Source organism: Coniosporium apollinis (genome assembly GCF_000281105.1).
Source record: "Coniosporium apollinis CBS 100218 chromosome Unknown supercont1.6, whole genome shotgun sequence".
Taxonomy (NCBI): domain Eukaryota; kingdom Fungi; phylum Ascomycota; class Dothideomycetes; genus Coniosporium; species Coniosporium apollinis.
Window position 1 is genome coordinate 621,152 of NW_006913268.1, and position 15,150 is coordinate 636,301.

Here is a 15,150-nt window from a genome sequence, read left to right on the forward strand (position 1 = left end):
TACGAGCGAAGAAAGTCTAACTCCGCTGTAGATTGATGAGAGGAGCCGGAAGAGAAAGCACGGAAGGCGTTGCGAGTAAAGTGTGGTGATCGACGAGCAGTTGAAAGGCCTCTTGGGCGGATGAACCGAGATATCTCAATGTAGCTCCTTCCAGCCTTGGAGATATGTGATATGGCACACTCAACGGGCCTATGCAGCACCATTACGCATAGAGAAGAACGCAAAGACACGAGATACGGGAATTAAGAGGGATGAGATCACGGTGACTGTCGCGAGAGGGAGTTTTGCGCCGAAATGGGTATAGAGCCGCTTAGTCAGTCGGACTCTCCACTTCCTCGAAACCGACATGCACATTGAACTTTTCTTCCTCATCCTTCCAGTTTAACACAAGTGAGTACCCCTTCTGCGCAACGCGTTTGCGAACCTGGCTGACAATGGACTCCAGATGATGAAAGCCTAGCGTGCACTCGATGAGCTGTCCTTCTCTCCGCTTTCGAGCTCTCCCTTCACCGGGCTCAAGTGGTTCGATTGTAGGAGTGGAGGCAGCATGATATCGGCGTTCGGCACACCACCTTGTTACTTCAACGGACGCGATGAAGGCATCTCTGACCCTAAACTGGAAGGTGTTCACCTGTGTTCCTGCGGCATGTTAGCATAGCACTACACACACGGAAGATGGAGGAACATGGGCATATGTACATAGCAGAAATACGTTCAATGGACGAGTACTCGTTCGACCCCTGGTGGCACGCTGTGATTTTTTCTTGAACGTGACGGCAACCGCTGACTACCTCATGGATGCTTCAGGCCGCCAATCCTGTAGCTATCTAACAGTCAAGCGGGAGAGCAGACTTCAGCGATGGTCAACAGTCCAGCTTCTATTACAATGGGAGTTCGATGTAAAAGCGCCGCGACATGCACTGCAGCCGTTATCAAGGATCACGTACCTATTGACGCTATGAGCACGGAAGAACCGTTCACTGAACCGCAACGCGGCATGTCGTAACAGCAGGAGCTGTAGATATCAAGCCACGATGAGAGCTACAACTAATTTCCCAAGCCGGACTAGGGCCTTTGCAACATGACAGAGCAATAGCTGTAAGGATCAGGGTGTTATATGCCCGCTCCGTTCCCGTTTGGACAACGAGGTGATACTGAACGCCCGAAACTGCATCATACGTGTGGAAACGAGAAACAGTGAAAGGGACGCCACCATATCATGGGGAGGATATTACGAATCACAGATCGAGCAAGCAAGAAAGGTTTCGCGGAACATCTGCATTGAGACGCAAAGTGACTACAGACGTGATGGTATTGTAAAGCGCTACCACATGCGCATCATGTCGCTTCTCCAGGTAAGTCGTGCTAGTTGTCGTAGTGAAGAAAAGAAGCTGCCAACGCCAAGGAAGTCGTCCCCCGCTGTCCAATTTGAGCATACTCAAGGATCAGCAGAGGAAAAGAAGACATGCAGGGACCAGGAGAGTCTTCATTGTGTCCAATTCCATCGTCGCAAAGAGGGAGAGAAACCATGTAACCACCAGAAAAGTCATCCTTGTCCAACTTGATCATCGTGAAATCCAAAACAAACAAACCCAATCCATTCCGAACCATCCCATCCAAGTGCTCATCCGCTCTTCTTAAAGCTCCTCTTGATCTTCTGGAAGCCTCTCTTCAGTAACTTCCGCGCGTGTCTCGCGGCATCCCCCATGCTATCTCTGAAACTGCTCTTCCTATTAAGCGCCTGGCTGGGAAGGGGCGGCGGCAGGCCCCGGTGTCCACGAGTCGAACGCACAGCGTTGTGAGCCGAGGCTCGGGTACTCCTCACAAACGCACCGAAAGGGCCTTGAGCGCTGTCAGATGTGAGCAACAAGCTAGTAAACAAACGCACTGTACTCACAGCCTGATGTATTCAGCGTCGTCGTCGTCGTCATCATCGCTGTCGTCGTCGACAACTTCGTCATGGGTGTAGAAGTAGTGGTCCAGCCTGTCACGGTTGTGCTGAGAGTTGTCGTCGGGATCATCTTCGTCTGGGGCGTCCTCGGCGAAGACAGAGCTCAGAATGTACCTGCGACGATGTGCGGAGGGAAGCCTTGCGCCGCCGAATTCGTCGTCTTTGTCGATACGCATGTTCTCGAGAGTGTTCTGCTTGGATTCGGCCGCCTTGAGAAACTCGATCATATCGAACGCTTGCGCTCGTTGGGTCTCTTTGACCCATCCGTAGAAGACGACCTTTTCATGGGCTTTGATGTACCCAAAGGCCGCCTTCAAGAACTGGTCGATGACCTTCCTGTGGCACCATTCTTCGCCGACTAACTCCCACGATCTTGCCCGTCTCGCCATCAAATCGGCAGGACACGGAATGATGATATGCAACTCCTTGAGCTTCGTCGGCTTGTCAAGCAGACAAATCATCGCGGCGTTGGGGACCCATTGCAGCGCGGGAGTGAGCTTAGCACCGAACACGTTCAGAAGCTCAATCTGCTTAAGATCGATCTCGACTTTCATCGGTTGGTGCCTTGCGTTGAGCGGGCCGCGTCGGTTCTCGAGGAATCTGGCGAAGCGCTCCATGTCGCCAACGTCGTTGAAGCAGAACATCGTCTCGGAGAAGAGTAGTCCGAGGAATTTATTGCGTGTTTGCTTGCTGAGGTAGACGACAGCTTGTTCGGGTGCATGCTCCGTTGAGATCTCCCGGCCTCCCGGCCGTGGGTAGGTGCGGTACCTGAAGGGATAGCATCGATTTTCGAACAGATTGAGGTAGATTTTGTTGCGTATCTCGCCAGGCAGTTTCATGATGGGGAAGACTTTGTTGTTTTCATACCACTGCTGCTTGAAGACCCATGGCAGCTCCATGATGGTTGTGGTTGGTTGGTGGAGGAAGGAGATTGGAAGAGAAGTTGGAAAACATAGTCAAAAAAGGGGCACGTGCACGGTTGACGATGCGGTGATGATGTTCATTTCATCTCTTTTCTCCAACTCCCTAACCTTCACGTTGACACCGCCAGCCCCTTGTAAACAGCCTATCCAGATCTTGATCACGTCGGTCTTGCCAGGATCATGTATCTCCTGCTTCTTACACCTCCAATCCGCTTTTTTTCTGAAGCGTCGGGAAGAGGTCTTGCTTGCAAATCTCCGGAACCTCGACGCCGACCCCGCAAAGTTCTCTCTCGTCCGCTGTTCGTACGTGATCCTGATCGATGCCACCCATCCATGCTGCTTTATGCTCCTCCGTCTGCGCTCTCGTGCCGCTCCCCTCCAAGAGCCCAGCTCGCCACCGGCCTCCTGATCGGATTCCCAACCACGGATGCGGGGATATCATGAAGTCTCCTCTCCCTAAGTTCGGTCGGGCCGTAGAGAGTACGTCCTTACTTCAGCATCTTTACCGGGGCTCACCGCACGTTTGAGCCTCATATGACATGGGACTAAGCGGAGGAATCATCAGTCATTGACCTCAGAGAGTACACAAGGTGGTGGCCAGGAGGAGCTACCGGGGCAGACAGCGCTATCCTTGTTCAGGCGCGAGTGGTCGGTTGAGGACGATAGATAGCTGGACCAGTTCTAAGCAGTTCGTGTATGAGGGTCATGGAGTCTTGCAGCAGTATAGCCAGTACTGGCTGGGCGTGCTGGGACGCTCAGGAGATACTGTAGGCTCTACGAAGCCGAATCCCTTACTGTGGTGAGGTGTAGATGTTGCTTCGTAGAAAGAGCACCGCTCCCCTGGGCATGTAAACCGCGGCCCTGGCTCCTGCTCAGAGTTTGGAGGCCATTTAATGTGAAAGGCTGAGTGATTTGATGTTCTCTTGAAAAACTGGTGCTCCATCATCTCATCAAGGTTTTTGACGTTCACCCAAGCCGCATGCCACATGCAAGGGATGACACCAACACACGACAGTTCGCGCTGGCACCAACACCACAATGAACGTTCACCGACATGGGCAGCTGAGTCCAAGATACGCCGCAAGTCGTACACCCCCAAGTCATGAATATCCCGTCCCGACATTGGTTGGACGTGTCAGGGAACCAAAGGACTATGTCTGACAACACTGCTAGCGCGCAGCGGGTTTGTAGAACGTCTAAGGGATCACACAACTTCGAAACAGACCCTCCAAACAACATAATGGTACGTGAGTGGAAGGAGGATGCAGCAGTTGCGTACGATGGATTGAATACGGCAGACCAGCTATCACGAGGGAGATATGCGGCAGCAGCTCGAGCGGCGAATACATCAGCGCCGTCCGGTTGGCGACAAAGCCCATCACGCCGTTGGAAGGTCCCATTCTGAGACGACGTTACATCGAGGATCCATCAACAGGCCAGGGAACGGCAATGAGACAGCAACATCAGCTCCATCAGGCCATTTGGAGTTCCACCACGCCGCTGACTCCACACTGGAACAACTCTTACGCTTCTTCTTCGACTGAGTGGCGACGAACTCATAAGCCTGTAGTGCGGAGGCCGCAAGCGGCGCCATAGGCGCAGTCTGGCGCTCTCAGGGTTCCCAGGTTCCGTAGGACACACAGCGCAGAGATTTGAGATCTACCCTCAGGCTTGCGGCAGCTGATGCCAACAGGAACGGACAATGGGGCAGTGAGGCGGAGCCACCACACGAAGCTCGATCTCCTGCAGGTCCCGTAGGAGGATCATAACGGCCGGGCTCTCATCCATTAGGGCGCCTCGTTGCCGTGAGGTGCCTGGCTGTATACTGCTGCAGGGCCTTCGTTCCACATAAGTTGCCGCCTTGCAGTTGTTCGAGATGCTCTCCGGCACTTGAAGCGGACAACTCGACGAAGCCCCGCCGAAAAGCTCTTCCTATAACACTCTGACGACGGGAGGCTTATGCAGCAGGTAGTGCAGGAATTGGGTGCAGCTGGAGACAGTACGGATAACTTTCGAAGGCTTTCCGCACAGCGCTGACGGCGACGTCGACATCCTTCTCGGTGGCCTGGTGCACTGCTCAGGAGGCAAGAGCAGCTTGAAAGCCTTGCGGCCACTGGATCGTCTCATCCCAGCCTCTGGACACTCCGCTCCGCAAAAGATAAAGCCGACTTGTTGACGCGGACTCGGGGAAGACGCGGTTTGGTGGCTTGCTGCGGAGACTTGTGCGAACGCCACGCTTACAACTGTTTCCACTTGTAGTAGATCTCGCATCCTCCAACAAGCGCGCCGCCGCCCTCTCGATCTTCGTCTCCGGATGCAGAGAGGCCCTGCTCTCTTATAAGTCTTTCCTAGAGCCGACATATCTTCTGGGGGCTACATTGGGCATGTTCGGTCCTCATGTTGGTGTACTCATCCACAACACGCTCGGCATACCGATTTCCAGCCATGGCGCTCTATACTCTTTGAATCTGGAGACAAGAACACCGAACGAGATACGAGTGGCAGTTTGACGAGTTCGCCTCGTAAGGGCCTGCGCAAAAGCATGAGATGGACATATTTTGGCAGTGTTCTGTCGCCATGGACACAATATACAGCTCCCAGGCTGGACTGGGGAAGCTCTTCTCCATCGAGCAACATCGTTGTTGTCCGTCTGCCTTTCGTTGACGGATAAGGCGGACCATTTCAGTTTCGTGCCTCCTCGCCCTCCTACTGTCATTTCATGGATCGTGTTCCTCCTGCATAGCAACTGCTCAGACTGGTCACCGCCCAGTCTGGTCTAGATGGAGGGCTTTTGGGAGACCACGGCCGAGGACCCCGAAAGCCCAGAAAGCCCGAGGGTAGAGCCATCTCTTGTTCCGTAAGACTTGGCTGTGGTTCGCAGCTTGCACTGTCCACAGAATATTCCAACAGGCATCCGATCATCAGCAGGACTTCCCGACGGCCCCTCCTCTGGATATGAACTGAGCCTCCGTCCGCGTATGCTTCCTGGTGGCGGATGGAATCTGATCCTGTCCAGTATATTAAGTCCGGCGCTTGGTCTCCAGTGTCCAGAAGCCTGGATACTGCCAAAAACTCCCCCGAAGAAGACCTTCTCTTATATTTTGAGTACCCTCCTTGCTCTGTGTCCGCATTAGGGGATCTCTCGCGTCTTAAAGGCTTCCTCGTCCTGCCGCACCTCCGTCTCCTGCACCCAGAGTTCCATGCTCTTTCCCGTCGAGCACGCGTCTTCTGAGATGATTCCAAGCAGATGCATGTTGAAGACGTCTCCGCGTTTACGCCCCATGTTGGACGGTCCTCGGCACACCAGGACTAGTCCCATGGCTGTCCCTGAGCCCTTAGGATTCGATGCTGGAGTTCGGCGCTTTGCTACTGTTCTTGTTGCCGTCGCCGTTTGCAGGGTGACTGCAGTCACTGGATCGCAATCCATCGCGGCTGACATGGCGCTGGCGTCGCGGTGGGCTAAACAGCTCTGCTGAGGCATCTGGCGTTGGGCAGGGTGCTCGTGTTCGTGAGATCGCCGATGGTTCTTGACGCAGCTCGGTTTGGGGTCGAGCAGACGAGAAAACGACAGCTGAAGTCAAAGGAAAGCGCCTACGCTCGTCAGCAAGGAGACAGACCTAGCTCAAACTTTTTGCAAGATATCCTCCATGATGCAGGCGGTAGGCCAAGCCGAAGCCCCAGACATGAGGCGTAACGTTGCACCATTTTTGTCATGCTTGAGGCTGTGGATGGAGAGTGTTGCGGTGGTGTCGTAGTGCTCCGCGCCGGCTGGACATCCGTACCAACTTGGTGACTCTACAGACAGTCCCATCAGGGAGTACAGAAGTTCAGTACCACGGATCTAACACTCGGCATGGCTACCGGCAAAGCTTGTGGACTCCCACGATGCACGGTCGAACTGCTGGAATCAGGCTCTTGGCGGGTGGATGGGCCGTGAGCTCGCTGGAGGCCACATGAGACAACGGCTATCGACGGCACCATCTCCAACATATTCGAGGTCTGGGATTTGCGAGCAACTCCTTGTACGGGTATCAAGGTAAGGCAGCGGAGACTTCTCCAGGTAAGTCGTACTTTGATTGTTGGCGGGAGTGATGTTTCGTCTCGGAGCAGGGGAGGACTGACGGTGGAGCTGTCTCTCAGCAAGTAACCTCAAGCACGGAACGACTGCACGACGGAGAGTTGACCGGTCAATGGCCTGCAGGATCAGCGTCCACTGCAACCTTGAGTGGTTGATAGGATCAAGGCGATCAAATGAATGTCATACTACCTCAGACAAGCATCACCAACTCCTATAGATTGGCCATGAGGGCCTGACACAGACCGGATATCTTGCTGCCCAGCTACGCTGGATCCCAGCTTCGCAAGCTCTCTCAAGCATTACGCTCCTTTGATGTCTTCAGTCTTTAGTAAAGACAGCCCGTTCCCACCAAACAAATCTCTGTGAGCAGCGCCTCTTTCAAAGAAAGGCCTCTATGTTTTACAAGAACGTTTCAGTTTGGAAGCGGTTGATACCAGGCCGTTACCGACAAACGTGTTGGCGACGAAACGGGTTATGCATGGTTTCCCAGGTCTCCTTTCCAGGCCGAAAAGCGAGAGGCGGTTTGGGAGTAGTGGGGTTCATTTTGCACATCCACGTATATAGTGAGACATGATATAGCTCCTTGTTAAGGGTAGTTATGGAGCGGATCGGTATGATACCTATGGAAGAAGCCTGATGTGAGGTCCCCGCGAAAACCCCTGCCCCTGACGCTTGACACGTGACCTGGTAGCCTTGGTCCGGAGAACACTCGGCCGGAGCATTTCCATCAAAGGATCGGCCTTTCGTGAACACTCCCTGGCGACCTCGCGCACATAAAGTCTCTTGAACACGACCAAACCGCACAAGGCACGGAACATATTTGGGCATTCTCTGCAGACGACTATCATGGCAGCTGTGAATCAAGATGAAGTCCGCGCGCTCGATCGTGTTCGCCAGCGCCTTCAAACATTTGCCAATACCCTTGGTGCTCTCCGCCAAGATCTTGAGAAGAGTGACCGGATACCGCCATGGTAAGAATATGTTTTCCGTGCAATAAGAATGTACACGCAAGTCTCTCAGGCCGGTCTTGGATATTCCCTCTCCTTTTGTTTCATCGTCAGGCTTTCCCCTTGCTTCCTCAGTCACTCATAATCATTCTTCCGTTCGCGCTGTACCTGCATCTTTTTCTCCGAGCCCTTTTCCATGTTCCACAACCCATGTCCATCGTCTGAAGCATTACCCACATATCAAAGTCTAAACCCCCTCCGTGCCTTCCAGTCTTTTGCCACATCTGTTCATGCTCCTCCCGCCAACCACTTCTCCAGGCCGATCCTCTCCGATCAAATCCAAACCGCAACCCGCACCCTCAGCACCCTCCAAGAAACCCTCTCCGAAAACTCCGCCTTCCTGGCCCGCGCCCACGCATATCCCCTGCCCTCCTTCCCCGGCCGCACCCAAGAAGGCCTGCTCCAGCAACTGCTGCGCAAGAAGCTCGACCCCAGCATCGAAGACGCGATCGCAGATGCCAGGAAAGAAGCTGCTCGCTTCATCGATGGGGTTGATGGGGTTGATGGTGGGGTCAGTGGAGGGACGAGCAGTGCAGACGGGAATGAGGGGGGCAAGCTGGGCGAGCACGACCTCTCGGAAATCTGGCTCTGGGCTGGCCCCGGCGAATCCGAGATCGCGCACTCGATCTTCTCCGGTCCTGAACTCATGGACGAGGACGACGACGAAGACGATTCAGGGGACGAGGATGACGAGGTGGAGAGTGCGGCTGCGACGCCGGCGGGCAGGGCAAGGGAGCCGGCTGCGGGCAATCAGGCGCCGAATATGGAGCTGTTTCTCAGGTTCATGAGTACGGGGAGAGATCCGGAGGTCATTGCGAGGGATTTGCAGAGGGAGAGGGAGGTGCAGAGGATGGTGGCTGGGAAGGGGAGAAGTGCGGATGTGGCGGGACGGCCGTAGGTGGAGAATTTATCGAGATGAGCAGGCGGAGAATGGGGCGGCATTGGGTACCAAAAGTTCCATTTCAGGGCGCTCTGGATTGATAAGATGGTTTGGTGGGCATTACGGGTTCTCATCATACTTGCCTTCCTGCACCGTACCAAGATTGTTGCGGGCACGGCCAGGGCTTCGCGTCTATTGGCAAAAGGGAAACACGGCACACTTTTCGTTGCGACAGCGGATAGGTAGCAGTCGAGGAAACAGTTGCTGTCTCATGCATTCAAAGAAAGCGCAAGTGCAGCCCAACGAACAAGCACGGCTCGTCAGCCCCTCCGTCTGGTAGACGGGCTCTTCGGCTTGTGCGCCGTACCCGACGCCGCAGCCATTGGCCGCTCCCGCATCGGCTCCTCTAGCTTCGTGGAGGAAGTCGTTCTGCTCTTCGGGCTATTCCAGTAATAGATCATCTGCGCCGCAAGCACAGCATTCAAGAGGAAGCCCGCAACGAAGCCGTACAGAATGAGCGGGTCATCCACCTCCTGCAGCGTCGTGAAGATGCGGCTCAGGGAGCCCGCCAGGTAATTGAAAACCTATCAGCCCACGTTAGCCCACTGTTCACACACCCTCCTCCCTATACTTCATACGTACCGCAAAAGCGCTCAACTGCCCCGTTCCCCCCTGCCGCCAATTCGCCCAGATCTGCGGCGCCTTGCTCGCAACCCCCAGCACGCCCGCGCCCGCCTGCAGCCAGCTCAGCGTCGGCGCATCCACCGTCCGCCCATCAAACAGGGCGTATCCCGCCGCGGCGAGCCCAGCAACCCACGCCGCGGCCCCAGCCGTCCTTCCCGCAAACTGCAGCACCAGCGCTGCAATGACGATGTTCTGCACCGCTATCAGGGCCGTCTCGCCATACGTGCTGAAGGGGAAGCCCTGGCGAACGTTATACGCCAGCCCAATGAGGTAGGCGCTTGTCTCGAGCGCGTAGGACAGGAAGCTGATGCCCTCGGAAGATTGCGAGTTCAGGAGCTTGAGCAGCTGAGGGATCTTGACAATGGAGGAGGCGCCAATTATGCCGATGCCGAGGCCCTTGGAGATGGCGAGTTTGAGGCAGGCCGGGTCGCTGAGGGGGTCGATATCGTGGAGGAGCGTCTGGTAGCAGTGCGGGCCCAGGAGGGAGAGGCCGAGGTTGCGGATTGGGGTCGGCAGGTTGTGGGTTATGGGCTGGAGGGCGCTGCGGAGGGCGTCCATTGCGGCGGTAAGGGCGAGCAAAACTTGCGTGAACGGGAGGATGTTATGGAGTTGATGTAGAAGTTGGTGGTGGGAGGGATGAAGCTCAGGGTCCGAAAGGGTCCAAGAAGCCACGTGACAGGACTTCGTATTCTGTGGAAAGCATTACTTAGGTAGGCTCAGGTGTGAGCAGCAGACGGAGCCCGTTCGAAAAACGAGGCTGGACTCATGCACCTGGTGCTGCCAAACGCAGTCTACGCCCTGAGCCAAATGTGCGCTGCAACGCTTTCAGTAAGACATCTGCGCCTGTTTCTGGCACCGGAAGTCTTTTATGAGTTTCATGCAATGTCATACGAGAGTTGTCTCTAAGCCCTCCACGTCCTCATTCTCTTCGCAAATCCAGTCTTCGTATGCTGCTGGTCTGCACAAACTCGAATTTTCACCTGCGACATTCTGCGTACGTCCTACCATTGCCATGTTTGGAAGTGGAGGTGTAAGCGTTATGGCGCGAGTTTACGCTCCACCTGCTGCATGCATGAGATACTTCGCTGAGCGATCAGAAAATTTAGACGTGTGCGCCTGGTAGCACGCTCACAATTGTGTCGTCGGCATCGTCCCAGCTGGGTTGTTTTGCAGCGCAGGATTAGAGAGAACTGAACGCAAGCGGCAAAGTTGGCAGAATGCCTTTTTCATGTAAGATGCCGGTCATGGTAAGGTATGTTTGCTTCTCCAGATCAGCTGGTAATATCAGCATCTGTATAAAGACGAGAGAATAGTGCGTCTGTTGCAAGAGTCGAGAGTTGAAACTTCTAACCTCGCGCTCTAGTTAGTTGAATGCTGAACTTAGGAGCGCGGGTGAACCTGCAACAGATGGAAGACTGAAACCAGTACTATCAACTCGCAAAGATCTAATCAAAACTGATGATATGGACGGAAGAGCTACTCAGTGAACTAGAATGCTACGTGGTTGCACGCAAGAACAAGGTCTACACGAAATAGAAGTACAACGTGTTGAGCAGGTTAGCGGTGTACGGCTGAAGTATCTGCGTAGCGGATGTTCGAGTATACCGTATACGAAGACGGATAAATATGTTCTGTTGCAGGGAAAGACATGCGTGCTGATAGACAGTACTAAAGATGACAGACGACCACCACCTCTACGTAATATTGCAAGCCTATATCAGGACGCCGCTAAGTATGCTGTTTGGCCATTAATCATCGTTGGTCGTTGCTCATTCGAATGAGATAGCGCCGGTAGCATGCAAGCTGGTGGTCGAAGTCGAGACCACACCGTTAAGAGATAAGAGCGGCCGGATAAAACCCTAAAACATATTGCAAGAAGGAGAACAGAACGCGTTCGTAGGCTGACTGATGGGGCAAGCCACACAGATGACACAGCTACAGGTAGAGAGGAGGATTCGTGGTCTCGATCGATCTCTGCAGGCGGCCCAGGTAGCGCCTCTGCATGGTGGCCGTAATCGGAGGATTCGGCCCAACTTCTGAGATCTGCGTTCCTAACGGTGTGACGTGTCCTGCATATTCCGGAGCCACTTCGTGCCACGTGGCTCACTTGTGGCCAGGCTGGGGACTGTGCTCAGGACATCGTCTCACGACCCACTTCTCCCACATTTTTCGCTGAACGTTGCTCACAAAGATGCCGTTGTCGCCCAGTGATTCAGGACTATCCAGGTAGGAGCTGCGCCCATTGCAGTCGCACCATGGCGCTGTCGAGGGGGTGTCTGGAGATAAAACTGGGAAGTCCATCCCTTCCGCTTCTGGCCCGGTTTCGTCTTCGGTATCCGGCTCGGCGTCCGAGAAGGTGTTGTCGCTCTCATCATCCTCGTCGATAGGATGATGGTTCGAGTTCGAAGGACCGGCTTCCTCATCTGCTTCCGCATGTGGATCCCATCCGCCGTCGCTTTCGTCGTCGCTCTCGCTCGCGCCACCCGGAGGATCGTCCGGTACTTCTGCTCCTACTGCCCACTGCTGGTCGAAGTGGGTGGTGTAGCCTATCCGGCGAAGACTGACCCAGTCCAACCGATGCATGTCATCTCTTAAAAACTTGAGTACGTCCTTCCACAAGCTGCCCTCTTTCAACAAAACATCTCTCAACCGTAGACCTTTCAGCCTCTCCCGGTGCCTCTTCGCCAGTGCGATGATCTCTTCAGCGTCCAGACGCCACGCTTGGATTCCAAAAGCCAGAAGCTTCTCCCATCGTACATTATGGAACACTTCCTCAAGCTTTAGGCTCAACGGTCGATGCGAAGGAAACCCTACATGGACCGCCTGCATATTGACGGCTGCCGTGAAGAATAGCCGGAAAAGGCCAGAGAGATCTCGCATCTTGTTGTCGAGGTCGATGCCATCGTCAAAATGTAGTTCGAGGCCCGTCAGGCGCTCCGCTACCGCCGACAACGCTTTTGGCGGGTGGTTTGCTAGGAAAATAGCGCTCTGTGGACTCAGCATCGGCGAGGAGAAACGTGAACACGGAGAGTGGGAGGCGAGAAGCGCAGCACCAAGTGTCTTTGTGCTATGAGAACATGCCGGTGCCCAATTCAGCTCAACAAGGTGGCCGAGGTCATCGCGTTGGCGAATGTAGTTGAGCAGTAACCCATCCTGCTGATCTTGAACACGCAGGATCTGAACATGCTGTAGTGAGGTGAATGCCAGAAGAGCTTGCTTGAGCACTCTCGCGTCTTCTTCGGACTTCAATATATCTTTCTGCTCCTTGATCTTCTGGTCGTAATGGAGCACGTCCAGAGGTCCTAGTCGCTCTTGGAGGCCGGGGAGTACTTCTCGTACTCGCTCTCTGCCTGTATATGACGTCAGTCACATGCGCTGAGATGACGTGGCAAATGCAGAGGACCCTCTACGTAGAAATACGGCACCATGTAGCTGAACTTCTTTACGTGCTTGGCTAGATGCGCCTGTCCGGCGATGTTCTCCAAGCGCTTGAAGCCTTTCCGTGAGAACCTCGTCGTTACTCGAGCGAACTGATGGATTGCGCCTAGCTCTGAGAATCTTCTGCACGTGAGCCTGAAATGGCCTATGTCCTGCGCCTGATTTGGCGACGGTAATGGCGGCGGCTTGAAGCTCTCCTGCGAGAGATAGGATCGCCGGTCGAGGCCGACAAGCTTTTCAGGATCTGCTTCGATCTGGTCGAGGATGATGCGAAGGAGTTCGTTGGAAAGCTTCAGGATGCCAGCGTTGGAGGCCATGCTGGACTGCGCCGGGTTGACAGGTCATCTATCCAATGGATAGAGTGGAACAGATATTGAGCTTTGCGAAACGGAGAGACGGCGCATGGGCTGAACTGAAGCGGAGAGCGGATGGTCATGCGACGATGTTTGCGCGGGACGGGAGTGCAAGGCAACGCGCGGAAGCAGAAGAGAGACGAAGGGAGAGGACGGGGCACTATGGCGGCACATAACAGCAGCAGAGTAGCGAAGCAGCAATGCAGAATGACAGCAGTCGTCGCAGAATGGAAGCAGGTGTCAGCCGAGCGCCAGTCGTGGATGGGACGCAGGAAGTGGGCAATGCGCGCAGCGAAGAGAGAGAGCAGCGGACGGTCCAATCGAAGGTCTTATCGCCGGTCACATGACCGTTAGCGGATGTGAGGAACACGGGTACCCTCCCGCGACGAGGAGAGTGGGAAGGCCAGCTGCATGGCTCTGACATCGCGCCGGCTTGTTGGTCGTCGGTCGCGATGCGTTGCGTTGCGCGATCCCCCGCCATGCAAGGCTTTGCTGGCAACCTGGAACCCAGCCGCGGCAGGAGCTGCTAAGGCGCCTCCGCTCCAGTTCAGTCGAGTATTGGTGCAACAAGCGCCAAAGAGACACCGCCAACTGCTGGATGACGTGGGTTGGGAGAAGTCAGAATGTGAGTCGTCAGATGCCCTCAACTGGCGTGGTACTTCAAGCAAGCATCTGCTGAAGTTAAAATGTCCGAGGGGTTCGACGTGCAGGCGCCTCAGGGACAGACGCGGCAAGTGACGGCTGTGGCAGAAAGGCTGGCTACTTGAATTCCGACCGGAGGCTCGTACGGAGGCTGCAGCAAACTAGAGATTCCCTTCTCGTATCCTGGTTCCTCTGCTGTGCGGGCTTAGCTGAAGATGAGGCTTAAAGCTGGAGCTGAGGAATCACGGCGTCGACGCCCTGTCTGTGTCCTTTTGTTCCCAAGATGGGTGTCTGTGAAGCTGGACGGCACAAAAGGCCTGCAGTTCCATTCTTCCGACGTCAAGAACCTTCACTTGTGAGTGTTATTGCAGGTGTCCATCCCGTTCCTTGATCAGTGTAGCGTCCGTAGGGTAGCTCGATGAAGATCTTCGAGTTTTTCACTACAGCGCCAACGGGTTTGGGAGGTACGCGTCGGAAGGCATCATAGACCGGCACACACACAAGGACATGTAAGAGAGACGGACATGGATAGTCTGCTGGAGTCCGAAGTCGTGGGAGTCGTGAGAGTCGTGTCGCAGGCCTGATCAGGCAAGGGCATAGTCACGTGATGTTTTATAGGGGTCACTGTCCGTGCGCGAACTTCCTCCGCCTCATTGTGCAGTTATTTGTGAGCTTTCGCACAAACGGCTGTTGCGCTTGATTTCTAAGCTGAACGATCCCGCTTTTACGCCGGGCTTCAGTTATCTGCAAGAGCACTGTACCATCAATGCTCAAAGTTGAGAGAGTTCTCCAGAGCGCCTCTGAAGTCCTTGAAGAACATGCCTCTGATGGTGGAATGACACCATCCCACTAGAGGTGATGTGTTTGGCTTGAGCGGCTTGATAGGCAACAGTCAACTAAGGTACGTTGAAAGACGCACGCCAGCTGAACACTGCAGCTTTGTTGGAGAACGTCAGCTGGATGATCGTAGTCCACAAGGCGGCATTAGGAACCTTGAAGCTGCAAGTTGCTCTCCAGTGATATCCTCCTTGCTTTGCTGCGAAGTCCAGTAGGACTTATACTTCTATACAGCCTTTTTTTCTATATGTGGAGAGGCGCCAGGTGCTGCAACGGACCGCGATGGAGCATCGAAGATACCCGTCAATTTCATGCAGCCAGCCTTTCTTCCCTTAGGTAGGCTTGAAGCTCGGCTAC

The 15,150-nt window shown here is 54.6% G+C and overlaps 4 protein-coding genes across 4 annotated transcripts; 1 reads left to right on the plus strand and 3 right to left on the minus strand.

Annotated features, from left to right (window-relative positions):
• Positions 1-1,624: 1,624 nt before the first annotated feature.
• Positions 1,625-2,850, minus strand: W97_01840 (uncharacterized protein; the record flags this gene model as incomplete). The annotated part of the gene is made up of 2 exons (XM_007779743.1): positions 1,625-1,850; positions 1,898-2,850. 2 exons carry the CDS (start codon positions 2,848-2,850, stop codon positions 1,625-1,627), a joined length of 1,179 nt encoding a protein of 392 aa, XP_007777933.1.
• A 4,948-nt stretch (positions 2,851-7,798) lies between these two features.
• On the plus strand, positions 7,799-8,857 carry W97_01841 (uncharacterized protein; the record flags this gene model as incomplete). Its single annotated transcript, XM_007779744.1, has 2 exons — positions 7,799-7,923; positions 8,218-8,857. 2 exons carry the CDS (start codon positions 7,799-7,801, stop codon positions 8,855-8,857), a joined length of 765 nt encoding a protein of 254 aa, XP_007777934.1.
• A 302-nt stretch (positions 8,858-9,159) lies between these two features.
• Positions 9,160-10,081, minus strand: W97_01842 (uncharacterized protein; the record flags this gene model as incomplete). The annotated part of the gene is made up of 2 exons (XM_007779745.1): positions 9,160-9,423; positions 9,482-10,081. 2 exons carry the CDS (start codon positions 10,079-10,081, stop codon positions 9,160-9,162), a joined length of 864 nt encoding a protein of 287 aa, XP_007777935.1.
• A 1,545-nt stretch (positions 10,082-11,626) lies between these two features.
• W97_01843 (uncharacterized protein) lies at positions 11,627-13,278 on the minus strand (the record flags this gene model as incomplete). The annotated part of the gene is made up of 2 exons (XM_007779746.1): positions 11,627-12,873; positions 12,927-13,278. The coding sequence occupies 2 exons, from the start codon at positions 13,276-13,278 to the stop codon at positions 11,627-11,629; spliced, it is 1,599 nt and encodes a 532-aa protein (XP_007777936.1).
• Positions 13,279-15,150: the final 1,872 nt, after the last annotated feature.